Source organism: Malaclemys terrapin, chromosome 7 (genome assembly GCF_027887155.1).
Source record: "Malaclemys terrapin pileata isolate rMalTer1 chromosome 7, rMalTer1.hap1, whole genome shotgun sequence".
Lineage (NCBI taxonomy): Eukaryota > Metazoa > Chordata > Testudines > Emydidae > Malaclemys > Malaclemys terrapin.
Genome location: NC_071511.1, coordinates 51,884,214 through 51,898,768, shown reverse-complemented (window position 1 = coordinate 51,898,768; position 14,555 = coordinate 51,884,214). Strand labels below are relative to the sequence as shown.

The following is a 14,555-nucleotide window of genomic DNA, read 5'->3' as shown; positions in this document are numbered from 1 at the left end:
TCCACTTGAAACCGGCTGCCAACTAGACATGGAGCCATTGATCACTACCCGTTGAGCCCGACGATCTAGCCAGCTTTCTATCCACCTTACAGTCCATTCATCCAGCCCATACTTCTTTAACTTGGCGGCAAGAATACTGTGGGCGACCGTATCAAAAGCTTTGCTAAAGTCAAGGAATAACACATCCACTGCTTTCCCCTCATCCACAGAGCCAGTTATCTCATCATAGAAGGCAATTAGGTTAGTCAGGCACGACTTCCCCTTCGTGAATCCATGCTGACTGTTCCTGATCACTTTCCTCTCCTCTAAATGTTTCATAATTGATTCCTTGAGGACCTGCTCCATGATTTTTCCAGGGACTGAGGTGAGGCTGACTGGCCTGTAGTTCCCCGGATCCTCCTTCTTCCCTTTTTTAAAGATGGGCACTACATTAGCCTTTTTCCAGTCATCTGGGACCTCCCCCGATCGCCATGAGTTTTCAAAAATAATGGCTAATGGCTCTGCAATCTCACCCGCCAACTCCTTTAGCACCCTCGGATGCAGCGCATCCGGCCCCATGGACTTGTGCACGTCCAGTTTTTCTAAATAGTCCCAAACCACTTCTTTCTCCACAGAGGGCTGGTCACCTTCTCCCCATGCTGTACTGCCCAGTGCAGCAATCTGGGAGCTGACCTTGTGCGTGAAGACAGAGGCAAAAAAATCATTGAGTACATTAGCTTTTTCCACATCCTCGGTCACTAGGTTGCCTCCCTCATTCAGTAAGGGGCCCACACTTTCCTTGATTTTCTTCTTCTTGCTAACATACCTGTAGAAACCCTTCTTGTTACTCTTAACATCTCTTGCTAGCTGCAACTCCAAGTGTGATTTGGCCTTCCTGATTTCACTCCTGCATGCCTGAGCAATATTTTTATACTCCTCCCTGGTCATTTGTCCAATCTTCCACTTCTTGTAAGCTTCTTTTTTGCGTTTAAGATCAGCAAGGATTTCACTGTTTAGCCAAGCTGGTCGCCTGCCATATTTACTATTCTTTCTACACATCGGGATGGTTTGTTCCTGCAACTTCAATAAGGATTCTTTAAAATACAGCCAGCTCTCCTGGACCCCTTTGCCCTTCATGTTATTCTCCCAGGGGATCCTGCCCATCTGTTCCCTGAGGGAGTCAAAGTCTGCTTTTCTGAAGTCCAGGGTCCGTATTCTGCTGCTCTCCTTTCTTCCTTGTGTCAGGATCCTGAACTCGACCATCTCATGGTCACTGCCTCCCAGGTTCCCATCCACTTTTGCTTCCCCTACTAATTCTTCCCTGTTTGTGAGTAGCAGGTCAAGAAAAGCTCTGCCCCTAGTTGGTTCCTCCAGCACTTGCACCAGGAAATTGTCCCCTACACTTTCCAAAAATTTCCTGGATTGTCTGTGCACCGCTGTATTGCTCTCCTAGCAGATATCAGGGTGATTAAAGTCTCCCATGAGAACCAGGGCCTGCGATATAGCAACTTCTGCTAGTTGCCAGAAGAAAGCCTCGTCCACCTCATCCCCCTGGTCTGGTGGTCTATAGCAGACTCCAACCACGACATCACCCTTGTTGCTCACACTTCTCAACTTTATCCAGAGACTCTCAGGTTTTTCTGCAGTTTCATACCGGAGCTCTGAGCAGTCATACTCCTCTCTTACATACAACGCAACTCCCCCACCTTTTCTGCCCTGCCTGTCCTTCCTGAACAGTTTATATCCATCCATGACAGAACTCCAGTCATGTGAGTTATCCCACCAAGTCTCTGTTATTCCAATCACATCATAGTTCCCTGACTGTGCCAGGACTTCCAGTTCTCCCTGCTTGTTTCCCAGGCTTCTTGCATTTGTGTATAGGCACTTAAAATAACTCATTGATCGTCCCTCTTTCTCAGCATGAGACAGGAGTCCTCCCCTCTTGTGCTCTCCTGCTTGTGCTTCCTCCCAGGATCCCATTTCCCCACTTACCTCAGGGTAATGTACTTGAGTGGGGAATGTACACAGTCTGAACAATGACCTTTGACCTGCCAATAATAAATTCCCAATGCATGAGGCTCCAGACCAATGCAAGACACTCTTTTTCACAGGGGGTAAAGCCTGGCTCTATTTGATCCAGGAGCCTGGAGGCATATGCAATGACTCTGAGCTTGTCACATTGCCTTTCGTTGAGAGTAGCTCTGAGACTTGTCTCTGAGGAGGCCAATTGAATCACAAAGGGCAGGGCAAGGGCAGGTTAAGCCAGGGCAGAAGCACTAGCTAAACCTTGTTTCAAGGTGACCAGGGCAGTCTGTTGGTCTGGTCCCCCAATCCAAATCCTGTTTTTCTTTAATAATTGGTACAGAGGCTTGGCTTTGTCAAAGAACATTTCAATGAACTCTCTGCAGAAATTAAAAGTTCCCAAGAGAGCTCATAGGGAGTGCGTGTCGGTAGGATCAGGTTCCTTTCCTATCATTTTTCCCCTTTGTTGATCAGAAGTCAAGCCATCCTCCCCAAGACACATACCCAGGTACAGTATTTCACTTGTTGCTGTACTAACTGAGCCTAGGGTGCTAAAGGAGTTGGCGGATGTGATTACAGAGCCATTGGCCATTATCTTTGAAAACTCACGTGATTTGGGGGAGGTCCTGGATGACTGGAAAAAGGCTAATATAGTCCCCATCTTTAAAAAAGGGAAGAAGGAGGATCCGGGAACTACAGGCCAGTCAGCCTCACCTCAGTTCTTGGAAAAACCATGGAGCAGGAACTCAAGGAATCGATTCTAAAGCACTTGGAGGAGAGGAAAGTGATCAGGAACAGTCAGCCTGACTAACCTAATTGCCTTCTATGACGAGATAACTGGCTCTGTGGATGAGGGGAAAGCAGTGGATGTATTATTCCTTGACTTTAGCAAAGCTTTTGATAGTGCCTCCCACAATATTCTTGCTGGCAAGTTAAAGAAGTATGGGCTGGATAAATGGACTATAAGGTGGATAGAAAGCTGGCTAGATCGTCGGGCTCAATGGGTAGTGATCAATGGCTGCAGGGAAGCCTGCACTGCAAACCCCTCATCCCCGGCCCCACCCCAGAGCCCACACCCCCAGCCAGAGCCCTCAACCCCCCCCGCACCCCAACCCTTTGCCCTAGCCCTGAACCCCCTCCCACACTCCAAAACCCTCGAACTTACCCCCACCACATGAATTTTGTTATGTGCACCAATATGGAGGTCACACATCACCTCCATATTGATGCACAGAGACTCATAGAATATCAGGGTTGGAAGGGACTTCAGGAGGTCATCTAGTCCACCCCCCCCCCCCCCCGCTCAACTAAATCAGCCCAGCCAGGGCTTTGTCAAGCCTGACCTTAAAAACCTCTAAGGAAGGTGATTCCACCACCTCCCTAGATAACTCATTCCTGTGCTTTACCACGCTCCTAGTGAAAAAGTTTTTCCTAATATCCAAACTAAACCTCCCCCACTGCAACATGAGACCATTACTCCTTGTTCTGCCATCTGGTACCACTGAGAACAGTCTAGATCCATCCTCTTTGGAACTCCTTTTCAGGTAGTTCCCGCAGCCTCTCCTCATAAATCTTGTGCTCCAGCCTCCTAATCATTTTTGTTGCCCTCCACTGGACTCTTTCAAATTTTTCTACATCTTTCTTGTAGTGTGGGGCCCAAAACTGGACATGGTACTCCAGATGATCTGGACATCCCTCTATCTGCAGGCAATGCTCCTACTTATACAGCCCAAAATGCTGCTAGCCTTTTTGGCAACAAGGGCACACTGTTGACTCATATCCAGCTTCTCGTCCACTATAACCCCTAGGTCCTTTTCTGCAGAACTGCTGCCTAGCCACTCAGTCCCTAGTCCACAGCAATGCATGGGATTCTTCCATCCTAAGTGCAGGACTCTGCACTTCTCCTTGTTGAACCTCATCATATTTCTTTGGCCCAATCCTCTAATTTGTCTAGGTCCCTCTGTATCCTGTCCCTACCCTCCAGCGTATTTACAACTCCTTCCAGTTTAGTGTCATCTGCAAACTTGCTGAGGGTGCAATCCATGCCATCCTCCAGATCATTAATGAAGATATTGAACAAAACCGACCCCAGGACCGACTCTTGGGGCACTCTGCTTGATACCGGCTGCCAACTAGACATGGAGCCATTTATCACTACCCATTGAGCCCGATGATCTAGCCAGCTTTCTATCCACCTTATAGTCCATTCATCCAGCCCATACTTCGTTAATTTGCTGGCAAGAATACTGTGGGAGACCGTATCAAAAGCTTTGCTAAAGTCAAGGAATAACATGCCCACTGCTTTCCCCTCACCCACAGACCCAGTAATCTCCTCATAGAAGGCAATTAGGTTAGTCAGGCATGACTTGCCCTTAGTGAATCCATGCTGACTGTTCCTGATCACTTTCCGCTCCTCTAAGTGCTTCAAAATTGATTCCTTGAGGACCTGCTCCATGATTTTTCCAGGGACTGAGGTGAGGCTGACTGGCCATAGTTTCCCCAATCCTCCTTCCCCTTTTAAAGACGGGCACCTACATTAGCTTTTTTCCAGTCATCTGGGACCTCCCCCGATCGCCACGAGTTTTCAAAGATAATGGCCAATGCCTCTGCAATCACATCTGCCAACTCCTTTAGCACCCTCAGATGCAGTGCATCCGGCCCCATGGATTTGTGCTCATCCAGCTTTTCTAAATAATCCCGAACCACTTCTCTCTCCACAGAGGGATGGTCGCCTCCTCCCCATACTGTGCTGTCCAGTGCAGTAGTCTGGGAACTGACGTTGTTTGTGAAGACAGAGGCAAAGAAAGCATTGAGTACATTAGCTTTTTCCGTATCCTCTGTCACTAGGTTGCCTCCCCCATTCAGTAAGGGGCCCACACTTTCCCTGACCTTGTTGCTAACATACCTGTAGAAACCCTTCTTTTTATGCTTAAAATCTTTTGCTATCTGTAACTCCAGGTGTGATTTGTCCTTCTTGATTTCCTTCTTGCATGCCTGAGCAATATTTTTATACTCCTCCCTGGTCATCTGTCCAATCTTCCACTTCTTATTAGCTTCTTTTTTGTTTTTAAGATCAGCAAGGATTTCACTGTTAAGCCAAGCTGGTCACCTGCCATATTTACTATTCTTTCTGCACATCGGGATGGTTTGTTCTTGCAACCTCAGTAACGATTCTTTAAAATACAGATTCTTTTAAAATCTTTAAAAAATAAAAATTCTTTAAAATCTCCTTGACTCCTTTCCCCCTCATGTTATTGTCCCAGGGGATCATGAGGGAGTCAAAGTGTCTGCTTTTCTGACGTTCAGGCTCTGTATTCTGCTGCTCTCTTTTCTGCCTTTTGTCAGGATCCTGAACTCGACCATCTCATGGTCACTGACTCCCATGTTCCCATCGACTTTTGCTTCCACATAACAAAATTCATCCCGTACATGCGTGGGAAATAGAGGGAACACTGGGCCCATCACCACCCTTTCCGCCTGTAGTCCCGCCCCCATTCTGCCCCTTCCCCCCATGGCCACACCCTATTCCACACACAGTCTGCCCCATTCCAGCCCCGCCCCACTGCAGCCCCAGGAGCTGGGGAATGGAGCCGGGGTGCTGGAGGAGCTGGGATCCGGTGCCGGGGAGGGGGAGGAGCCAGAAGCCAGAGTCGGGGCGGGGGCGGAGCTGGGGTGGGGGAGAGCTGAGGGCTGGAGCCGGGGTGCGGGAGGACTCTGTCACCTTGCTCTGAACTCCCCCAGGTTCGCTAGCTGTGGCCAGGCATGGGTGATGACTCCTACTCTGGGGATGGAAGGTGCTGGAGAGGGCACATGAGCTGAGGAACTGGCTCTGTCCCAGCCCCTGAGGATGAGGTGGGGGGGGTCTGTCAGGGATTGGGAACTTGTGGTCCACTCTGAGCTTGGATGAGACTCTTGGGTTTGATCTTCAGGGCCTTTCACTACAACCACCAGCGCCTTAGCTGCCAGCTGCTGCCATGGACCCAGCATTCAGCACAAACCCACATTCAGAGGAACGTCCACTATGACCTCTACCAGAAGAAAGGCAGGTGGGGGCAGGGGTGAGGGGTGGGGCAGGGATGAAGGCCAGGGAGTGGGAACGAGGGCAGGGATGAAGAGCAGGGGTGAGGGGCTGGGGTGGAGTGAAGGGCAGGGAGGTGGAGGAGGGCAGAGATGAGCGCAGGGGGTGAGAAGCGGGAGAGATGGGGCAGAGGTGTAGGGCAGGGGGTGGGGATGAGGGCAGGGGTATAGGGCAGGGGACGAGGGGTGGGGGACAGCAACAGATGTGGAGATCAGGGCAGGAGGTGGAGACGTGGTCAGGGGGGCCAGGGGCAGGGGTATATAGCGGGTGTTGGGGATGAGGGCAAGGAGGCTTGGGGCAGGGGTGTAGGGCAGACGATGGGGACTATGGCAGGGTGTGGGGACAAGGGCAGGGGACAAGGTTAGTGGGGCCCAGGAGCAGGGGTGTAGGGCAAGGGTGGGGATGAGGGCAAGGGGTCCAGAGACATAGGTGTAGGGTGGAGATAAGGGCAGGGGGTGAGAGCCAGAGGGACAAGGTTGTAGGGCGGGGAGTGGGATGGGGGTGGTAGGGGCAGAGGTGGGGGGGTGGGGATGAGGGCAGGGAATGAGGCAGGACGGGAAAGTGTGTAGGGTGGGGGGTGAGGATGAGGGCAGGGGGTGAGGGCAGGCGGGAAAAGTGTGTAAGGCAGGGGGTGGGGACAAGTGATGGGGGAGTGCAGGGTGGCCGAGGCCAAGGGACAGGGCTGTAGGGGGGGTGGGGACAAGGGCAAGGGGTGAAGGGCAGGGGCAGCAGTGTTTTTGCCTAGTTTGACCTCGGGCTGATCAAATCGAACTCCAGGATCCCGCTGCTGGCTTTTGCCAACCAGGTGCTTCCTACCATGAGCCAACCCTGGGCTGGCTTTGCCCTGGAGGCTGACACAACAGTGCCCGTCTATTGCCTGTGTGTCCGGCTGCAGAGTAAGCCCAGCTGAGGGCAGCTCCCAGCCCAGCAGAGGGTTTGCAGTGAGCGAAGGGGAGCCTCAGGTAAGAGGGCAGAGTGAAGGCAGCAGTATTTCCAGAGCAGGCACTCGACGGCTCACACGGCCTGGGAGAGGGCATGGCCGTCTGTGCTGTATGACAACACGCCCGGCCATGCTCACAGCTGCCAGGCTGCTGGGTTTCAGCCTTACAGTCATTGACTCCTGCCACCCTGCCTACCCCGTGCCAGCCTCTCCTAGGGCAGTGACCTCCTGGACCCCCAAACTGGCCATCTCTGCACTCCACAGGAGCCAGCTCTCTCAAGCCACCAGTGCTCTGGTGTCTGGCTCTGTGCTCAGAGTGCCCCGGCCCGGGCTCCCGACTGCAGGGAAGCTGCCCAGTTCTGCCCTAGCTCTCTAGCTCCCCAGCACGCTTGCTACGGGGTGATGGCTGCCTGCTCCGCACTGCTGGCTGGAGCTGCTGTAGAGCTGCAGGAGCCACTCATGCTGAGCGCTGGCTGCTCTCCCCACAAACATTCTCCCTGGGCTCATGGGGGCACCCTTTTCACCCACAGATTACATGCAGAATTGCATTAGGGCAGATGGGAGGAGCTACCGGGGCATACAGTCCACGACGGAGAAGGGAAAGAACTGCCAGCAGTGGAGGCTGAAGTTTCCCCATGATCACAGGTGCTGTGAGGGTTATGCCCACCCCATGCTGGTGGGGCTCTCCCATGATGGATGGGGCTGTGCCACCTGGGGGCCCACTGGCATGGGCAATGAGTATGGAAGGCCAGGGGAGGCTAAGTCTCCCCTAACCAAGGCTGTGGCCTCGCCCATGCTTCCCCCTCTTCCCTGAAGCTGACGGAGACTCAGCTTCAGTCAGCAGCTTGGAGCTTGGGGCTCGGGCTGGTGACCAGGGGCTGGAGTATCCAAGGGCAGCTCGGGCCGGCCAGCAGCTGAGGGTGGCTGGGGTCAGCCCAGGGTCGGGCCAGTCAGCCAGGCTGGGAAGCAGGGCCTCTGGTAGCAGGGGCTAACTTTCCCGCAGCTCTGCCCCCAGCATGCTCCTCTTCTCATTGGGCTGGTATTGCAGGAGCTAACAGCTCTGGGAGTCTAGAGTAAATGGTGCCTCTGTCTACGTGCCTCAGTGGGTCACAGCTGAGTATGTCAAATTCAGGACAGACTGTGGAGAAATAGGGCAGACTCACTCCAGATTGGTGGTTGTTTTCTCATTAGATATATCAAGCCAGTAATCAAAGTAACTTCTGTCTCACCACACTGATAAACAGGAAGTGAAAGATGCAGTCTTCTTAGGCATCACTGCACTTGGCTCACCACCCAGGCACTGGACTCTATGATGAGTGGTTACTGAAAACCAATTTCATCGAACAAAGGGTCCTTTTAATCCCAAGCGATCAACCACACAGCCAGGTCAACATATAACCCAGATTTTACCCAGCAATCATGCTAGTGCCAATCCTGTAGTAACTCAAATCTAAAGATTTAATTATAAAAAAAAAAGAAGAGAATTAATAATGTTTAACAGATCATATACATAGAAGTGATTGCAAAGTCCTTTTATCAGGTTTCTAGCAGTGATGGAACAGACTGATGGCTTGTAAAGTCTCTCTGGTAACTTCCAAAAGATTGGAAGGTCCTCAGTCCATAATTCAAAATGCTCCTTTGAATTGTAAATCCACAGTCCAGAGAATCAGGGCAGGAAATGGAGGGTCAAATGGAGATATCGCAGGGATCTTTTATCTCCTCTGCCATTTGCCTGGAAATCTACTGTCTCAAACAAAGCTCACAGCACAGGTGCATGGAAAGTTACTGGCCCAAGATGGAGTCCAGGGTCACATGAGCATATCCCATGTCCTTAGATACTGGATGACCCACAGGGACAGCCATTGCCCATGTTCTGGCTGAAGCCTCCCTCTGTAGGAAGCGCTATCAGGGCAGAAGAAGTTTCTTCTATGGCCCATTGTGAGAGCTGTGTGTCCTTGATGGGACATCAGCACAAAGAGGCCTGATCTCAGTTTAAATTTTATCTGGTGGCTGTTACCCGGACAACACACATGCATGAATAGTTAATATTCATAACTTCAGATACACAAATTGTGCATGCATACCCACAGGATAATCATACTTAGCAAATCATAACTTTTCCACTGACACCTTACGTGACATACGTTGTACAATATTTGTTGTAATTGTCTAACAGTGGCAATATCAATTATATAAATGGTCATAGTCAATCGCACAGCATCACAGCCTCTCACAGAGATGGGAATGCCTGCCATTAGTGCTACACAAAGGGCACTGGGGCCTCTCAAATGTGCTGGGGCCCTCCCAAAATGGGTGGAAGGTTCAGAGATTCCCAGGTCAGAAGGGACCATTGTGATAATCTAGTCTGACCCCCCCTGTAGGACAGAGGCCAGAGAATGTCCCCAAAACACTTTCTGGAGCAGAGCTTTTAGAAAAGCAGCCTATCTTGAGTTAAAATGGTCACTGATGGAGAATCCACCATATGAAATTTAATGTTGATAAATGCAAAGTAATGCATATTGGAAAGCATAATCCCAACTATAAATATAAAATGATGGAGGTCTAAATTAGCTATTATCACTCAAGAAAGAGATCTTGGAATCATTGTGGATAGTTGGCTGAAAACATCCACTCAATGTGCAGCGGCAGTCAAAAAAGCAAACAGAATGATGAAATAATTAAGAAAGGGATAGCTAAATCCATGATATGCCCACATCTTGAATACTGTGTGCAGATGTGGTTGCCACATCTCAAAAAAAAGATGTATTGGAATTGGAAAAGGTTCAGAAAAGGGCAACAAAAATGATTAGCAGTATGGAACGGTTTCCGTATGAGGAGAGATTAATAAGACTGGGACTTTTCAGCTTGGAAAAGAGACGACTAATGGGAGATATGATAGATGTCTATAAAATCATGACTGGTATAGAGAAAGTAGATAAGGAAGTGTTGTTTACTACTACTCATAGAAGAAACAGGGGTCACCAAATTAAATTAATAGGCAGCAGGTTTAAATCAACTAAAAGAAAGTATTTCTTCACACAACGCACAGTCAATCTGTGGAACTCCTTGCCAGTGGATGTTGTGAAGGCCAAGACCATAACAGTGTTGCAAAAAGAGCTAGATAAATTCATGGAGGCTAGGTCCATCAATGGCCATTAGCCAGAATGGACAGGAATGCTGTCCCTAGCCTCTGTTTGCCAGCTGCTGGGAATGAGTGACAGGGCATGGCTCACGTCATGATTACACTGCTCTACAGCCAAAATGCTTCTGAAATAAATGTAGTCAAACTTTACTAATTCTGGATCACTGAGAACGAAAACGATGCTTAAAATTGTTGATTGGCTCTAGTTTTCAAGATATGCTATTGGGTCAGTATATACGACCCTTGACTTGGGAATGGCGGAGGATAAGTGAGTTATAAAGGGAGGGATCTCAATTTAAACCAGAAATGACTAAAATACATCTTTGACTGGATCTATGAATAAATCTATGACTGGGTTTGGACAGTACTTGCTTTTTAGGCAAAATAATGAATGATGGAATCTGAAGCTGGTATTGCGTCATACATGATATGAATTGCATCATGTTATTCCTAGAAGTCATGGATGATGCAATCATAACGAAGCTTACATCACTCTGCTGAACAAATTGCCCTATATCAGCTCTAGAAATCATACAGTGTCGTGCTCTCTTATTTGTCAGTGTTTGATTTTGCAAAGGGACAATTTCTGTTTAGCCAAAGTGAGCAGAGATGCCTCGTACTTGTGTGAACAGTGCAGATAACTTCTGCTATGTTTGTGGTGAAGTGACTTTTGCATCACAAAAGCGCAGTATAACCACTATGGTTAAGAAAGCCTTTCACCTTTATTTTGGCTGCAAAATTGGAGATCAGGACAAGAGGTGGGCCCCACACATATGCTGCAACACTTGTGCAACAAATCTTCGCCAGTGGTTGAACAGGAAAAGGAAATCTATGCCTTTTGCAGTGCCAATGATTTGGAGAGAGCCAACAGATCATATCAGCAATTGTTACTTCTGCATGGTGCCTCCAGTTGGGAAAGGTGTGTCAAAGAAGAAAAAGTGGACTGTGCATTATCCAAACATTCCATCAGCTATACGCCCAGTACCCCACGGAGAAGGACTGCCGGTTCCTGATGCACCAGAATCATTCTCACTTGAGTCAGACGAGGAAGAGGATGAAACTTCTGGTCTTGAACCATCAATGTCACAGGACCCACATTTTCTCCCATCCTCCTCCTCTGAACCACACCTCATAACACAAGGTGAACTGAATGACCTTGTCAGGGATTTGGAACTACCCAAGAGTAAGGCAGAGCTGTTGGGCTCCAGACTACAGCAGTGGAATCTCCTGGCAGGTGATGTTAGGGTTTCCATGTTCCGTGACCGTCAAAAGGATCTTGTCCCATTCTTCTTCATGGAAGGTGATCTTGTAGCCTGCAACAACATCGATGGTGTGATGGCAGCCCTCAACATCGTTCACGATCCAGATGAGTGGAGACTGTTCATTGATTCATCGAAGATGAGTCTTAAAGCTGTTTTACTGCATAATGGCAATGTTTTGCCATCAAGTCCAGTTGGTCATGCGGTCCATATGAAGGAAACCTATGACAACATGAAACAACTTTTGAGGTGCATAAACTATGACCAACATCAGTGGCAGCTTTGTGACGATTTGAAGGTTTTTGTTCTCCTGATTGGTCTGCAGACTGGATACACAAAGTACTGCTGTTTTCTCTGCGAATGGGATAGTCGTGCAAGAGATTCCCACTACATCAAGAAAGACTGGCCACTCCAACAGTCATTGGAGCCTGGGAGGAAAAGTGTTCAGTATCCACCACTTGTTGAATCAAGGAAGATTTTGTTACCACCCTTACACATCAAGCTGGGTCTGATGAAGAACTTTGTCAAGGCCATTGACAAAACACAAGCAGCTTTCAAGTACCTCCGTGGAAAATTTCCAAGGTTAAGTGAAGCTAAGATAAAGGAAGGTGTCTTTGTTGGTCCTCAGATTCGTGAACTTCTTCAAGATGATGCATTTGACCATGCACTGTGTGTCAAGGAAAAGACGGCATGGAAAGCCTTCCAGTTAGTGGCAATAAATTTTCTCGGAAACAACAAGGCAGACAACTACAGCTTGTTGGTGGAAAACCTCCTCAAGGCATACAAAAGCCTTGGTTGCAACATGTCACTAAAGATACATTTTTTGCACTCTCATCCAGATTTTTTTCCATCAAACTGCAGAGCAGTGAGCGACGAGCACGGCGAGCGATTTCACCAGGACATTGCAACAATGGAGAAACGCTATCAGGGCAAATGGAGCCCATCAATGCTTGCAGACTATTGCTGGACAGCGACAAGAGATGCTCCATTTAATGAATACAAGAGACAAGCCAAGAAGCGCCGAGTAGACACTGAATAGGACTAAACTATGTACATAACAGTTTTTTGCCTTTTGTTTCATAATAAATTTTATTTATATAACCCTTTTGCTGATTTTTAAAGTGTTACATAAACAGGACAGATGAAATATTATCATGTAAAGCAACCATAAACACATGAAAAGACCTAGGTTTACAATTTATGATTAAAACTCTACTATCTACACAATATACACAGACATAAAATGTAAAAACTTAAATATCTTAGAAACAGTAGCCAATCAGTTGTTTTAATTGTCATATTTGAATTCAGCACATCAAAATACATAATAAATAGCACATTTTATCTCTGAAGCAGATGACTTCTCAAAAATTGTAGACCAGTGTTACCTGTTCTGGTCATTCCCTCTGGGGCACCTGGCACTGGCCACTGTCGGAAGACAGGATACTGGGCTAGATGGACCTTTGGTCTGATCCAATAGGGCCATTCCTATGTTGTTACATGGTTCCAATGGCTAATTAGTCTCACCATTATAAATGTACACCTGATTTCCAGTCTGAATTAATCTAGCTTCCACTCTAGGCATTGGCCGTGTTGGATCTTTCTCTGCTAGACTGAAGAGCCCTATGTTACCAAATGTTTGTTCCCCCACTGGTGCTTATAGATTGTTAAACTAAAGAGATTGAGCTCTGTGACTCAGTTACTAATCTTTGAATCACTCTCATGGCAGGGGGCTGCATAAGCTCTGCGGGTGCAGCTTTCTGAGGCTTGGTTCCCAGTTGGGTTACTGTGCTGCACAGAGCCCCCGCAGCTGTGCCAGAGCACCTGGGGAGGCAGCAGGGGCTCTCAGAAGTCCCTTGTTGTGACCGTAATTCCAGGGAAGTCAGCGGAAGTCCCTCAATTAGGGTGAACTGCAAAGAATGGGGCAGGCAATCCCCAAAGCTGGTGGATATTCCAATACTTAGATTTACCAAGCCATCACAAAACAGCTTCTGTTATACCTCACAGGTTACTCAGAAGTCAACAACACAATTCCCTTAAAGTAACCCAGCCTCAGGCCACCCCCTAGTCATCCAAGTCAAATATGATGAGAATTAATGAAAATCTTATTCATCATTATGAAGAAGATGGCTGCCAGGCATAGCAGGGGTTAAAGAAAACCTGTGGGTTCAGCGAGCCCCTCCTCGTTATACCTGCAGCCAATGCCAGGTCTGGAGGAGGGAGAAAAGAAGGGAGCCTGGCTCAGCCAGTGGCTGACTGGCGAAGAGGCAGGAGCTCTCTGTGTGTCTGCCTGAAAGCACAGACACAACCTGCCTGCCAGCGCAGCCACTGGAAGCAAGTAAGTCTTCCCCTGCCAAGGGGAACTAACCGCCAAGTCCCAATTGTGGTGAAACTGGACTAGCAAGGCCACGCCCCAAACTAAAGGACTTACATAGGGAGCAGCTCAGACAACAGGTTCTGAGCCCTCTCCCCAGCCAGCCCATCTGAAGAACCCCCTCCAGCAGTCACTCCCCCTCCCCCCGACTCCTCCTCTAGCCTTTGTCCAGTTTCCCGGACAAAGGTGTCACCTGGCCCAACCCCCCTCCCGGCTTGGGTTACAGGCTCAGGTATCTCCCCTCAAGAAAAGTCATCCCCTGCTATCCCATCCCCAATGCAGACAGTCTAGTAAAACTAGATTTCATTACCAGGTCAGTCTGCCCCGCTCCTTACTGCGCCACAGAGAGGAAGGGAGAAAAAGCCCTTGAATGGAGATGGACCAGCTGCTGAAATGGATGGCTGAGAAAAGCACCCATCATCAAGAGCAACTCCGGCAGCAGATGGCCATGCAGCAGCGGCAGCTAATTCGTGAGTTGGCAGCCCAGCAGCAGCAGCAGCAAGAACAGGTGGCCTCCATTTTGCCATCATTGCCCACCAGAGCTGCCTAACCCCGCCTCTAGCCGGCTTGCCAAAATGGGACCTGACAATGATCCTGAGACTTTCTTAGAGACTTTTGAGTGGGCGGCCATGGTAGCCCGGTGACCCCAAGACCAATGGGCTGCAGTGCTGGCCCTGTACTTAACCAGAGTAGCATAGACCTCATATCGTGCTTTAGACTTCACCGCTGCCCAGGACTATGCCTAGATCAAGTCAGTGATC

The 14,555-nt window shown here is 48.9% G+C and overlaps 1 protein-coding gene across 9 annotated transcripts in view; it reads left to right on the top strand.

The window, feature by feature from the left end:
* Positions 1–14,555, top strand: part of MST1 (macrophage stimulating 1) — a 40,543-nt gene that overhangs the window by 4,505 nt on the left and 21,483 nt on the right. For 7 of the 9 annotated variants that reach the window (XM_054035372.1, XM_054035369.1, XM_054035373.1 and 4 more), the window contains exons 3-4: positions 5,931–6,043; positions 7,550–7,664. The exons of 1 other annotated variant lie outside the window; for it this stretch is intronic. In XM_054035372.1, coding sequence (XP_053891347.1) covers positions 5,931–6,043; positions 7,550–7,664 — 228 coding nt within the window. Of the gene's footprint in view, positions 1–5,930; positions 6,048–7,549; positions 7,665–14,555 lie in introns of all 9 variants that reach the window. One more of the 9 variants, XM_054035375.1, reaches the window with a different exon arrangement.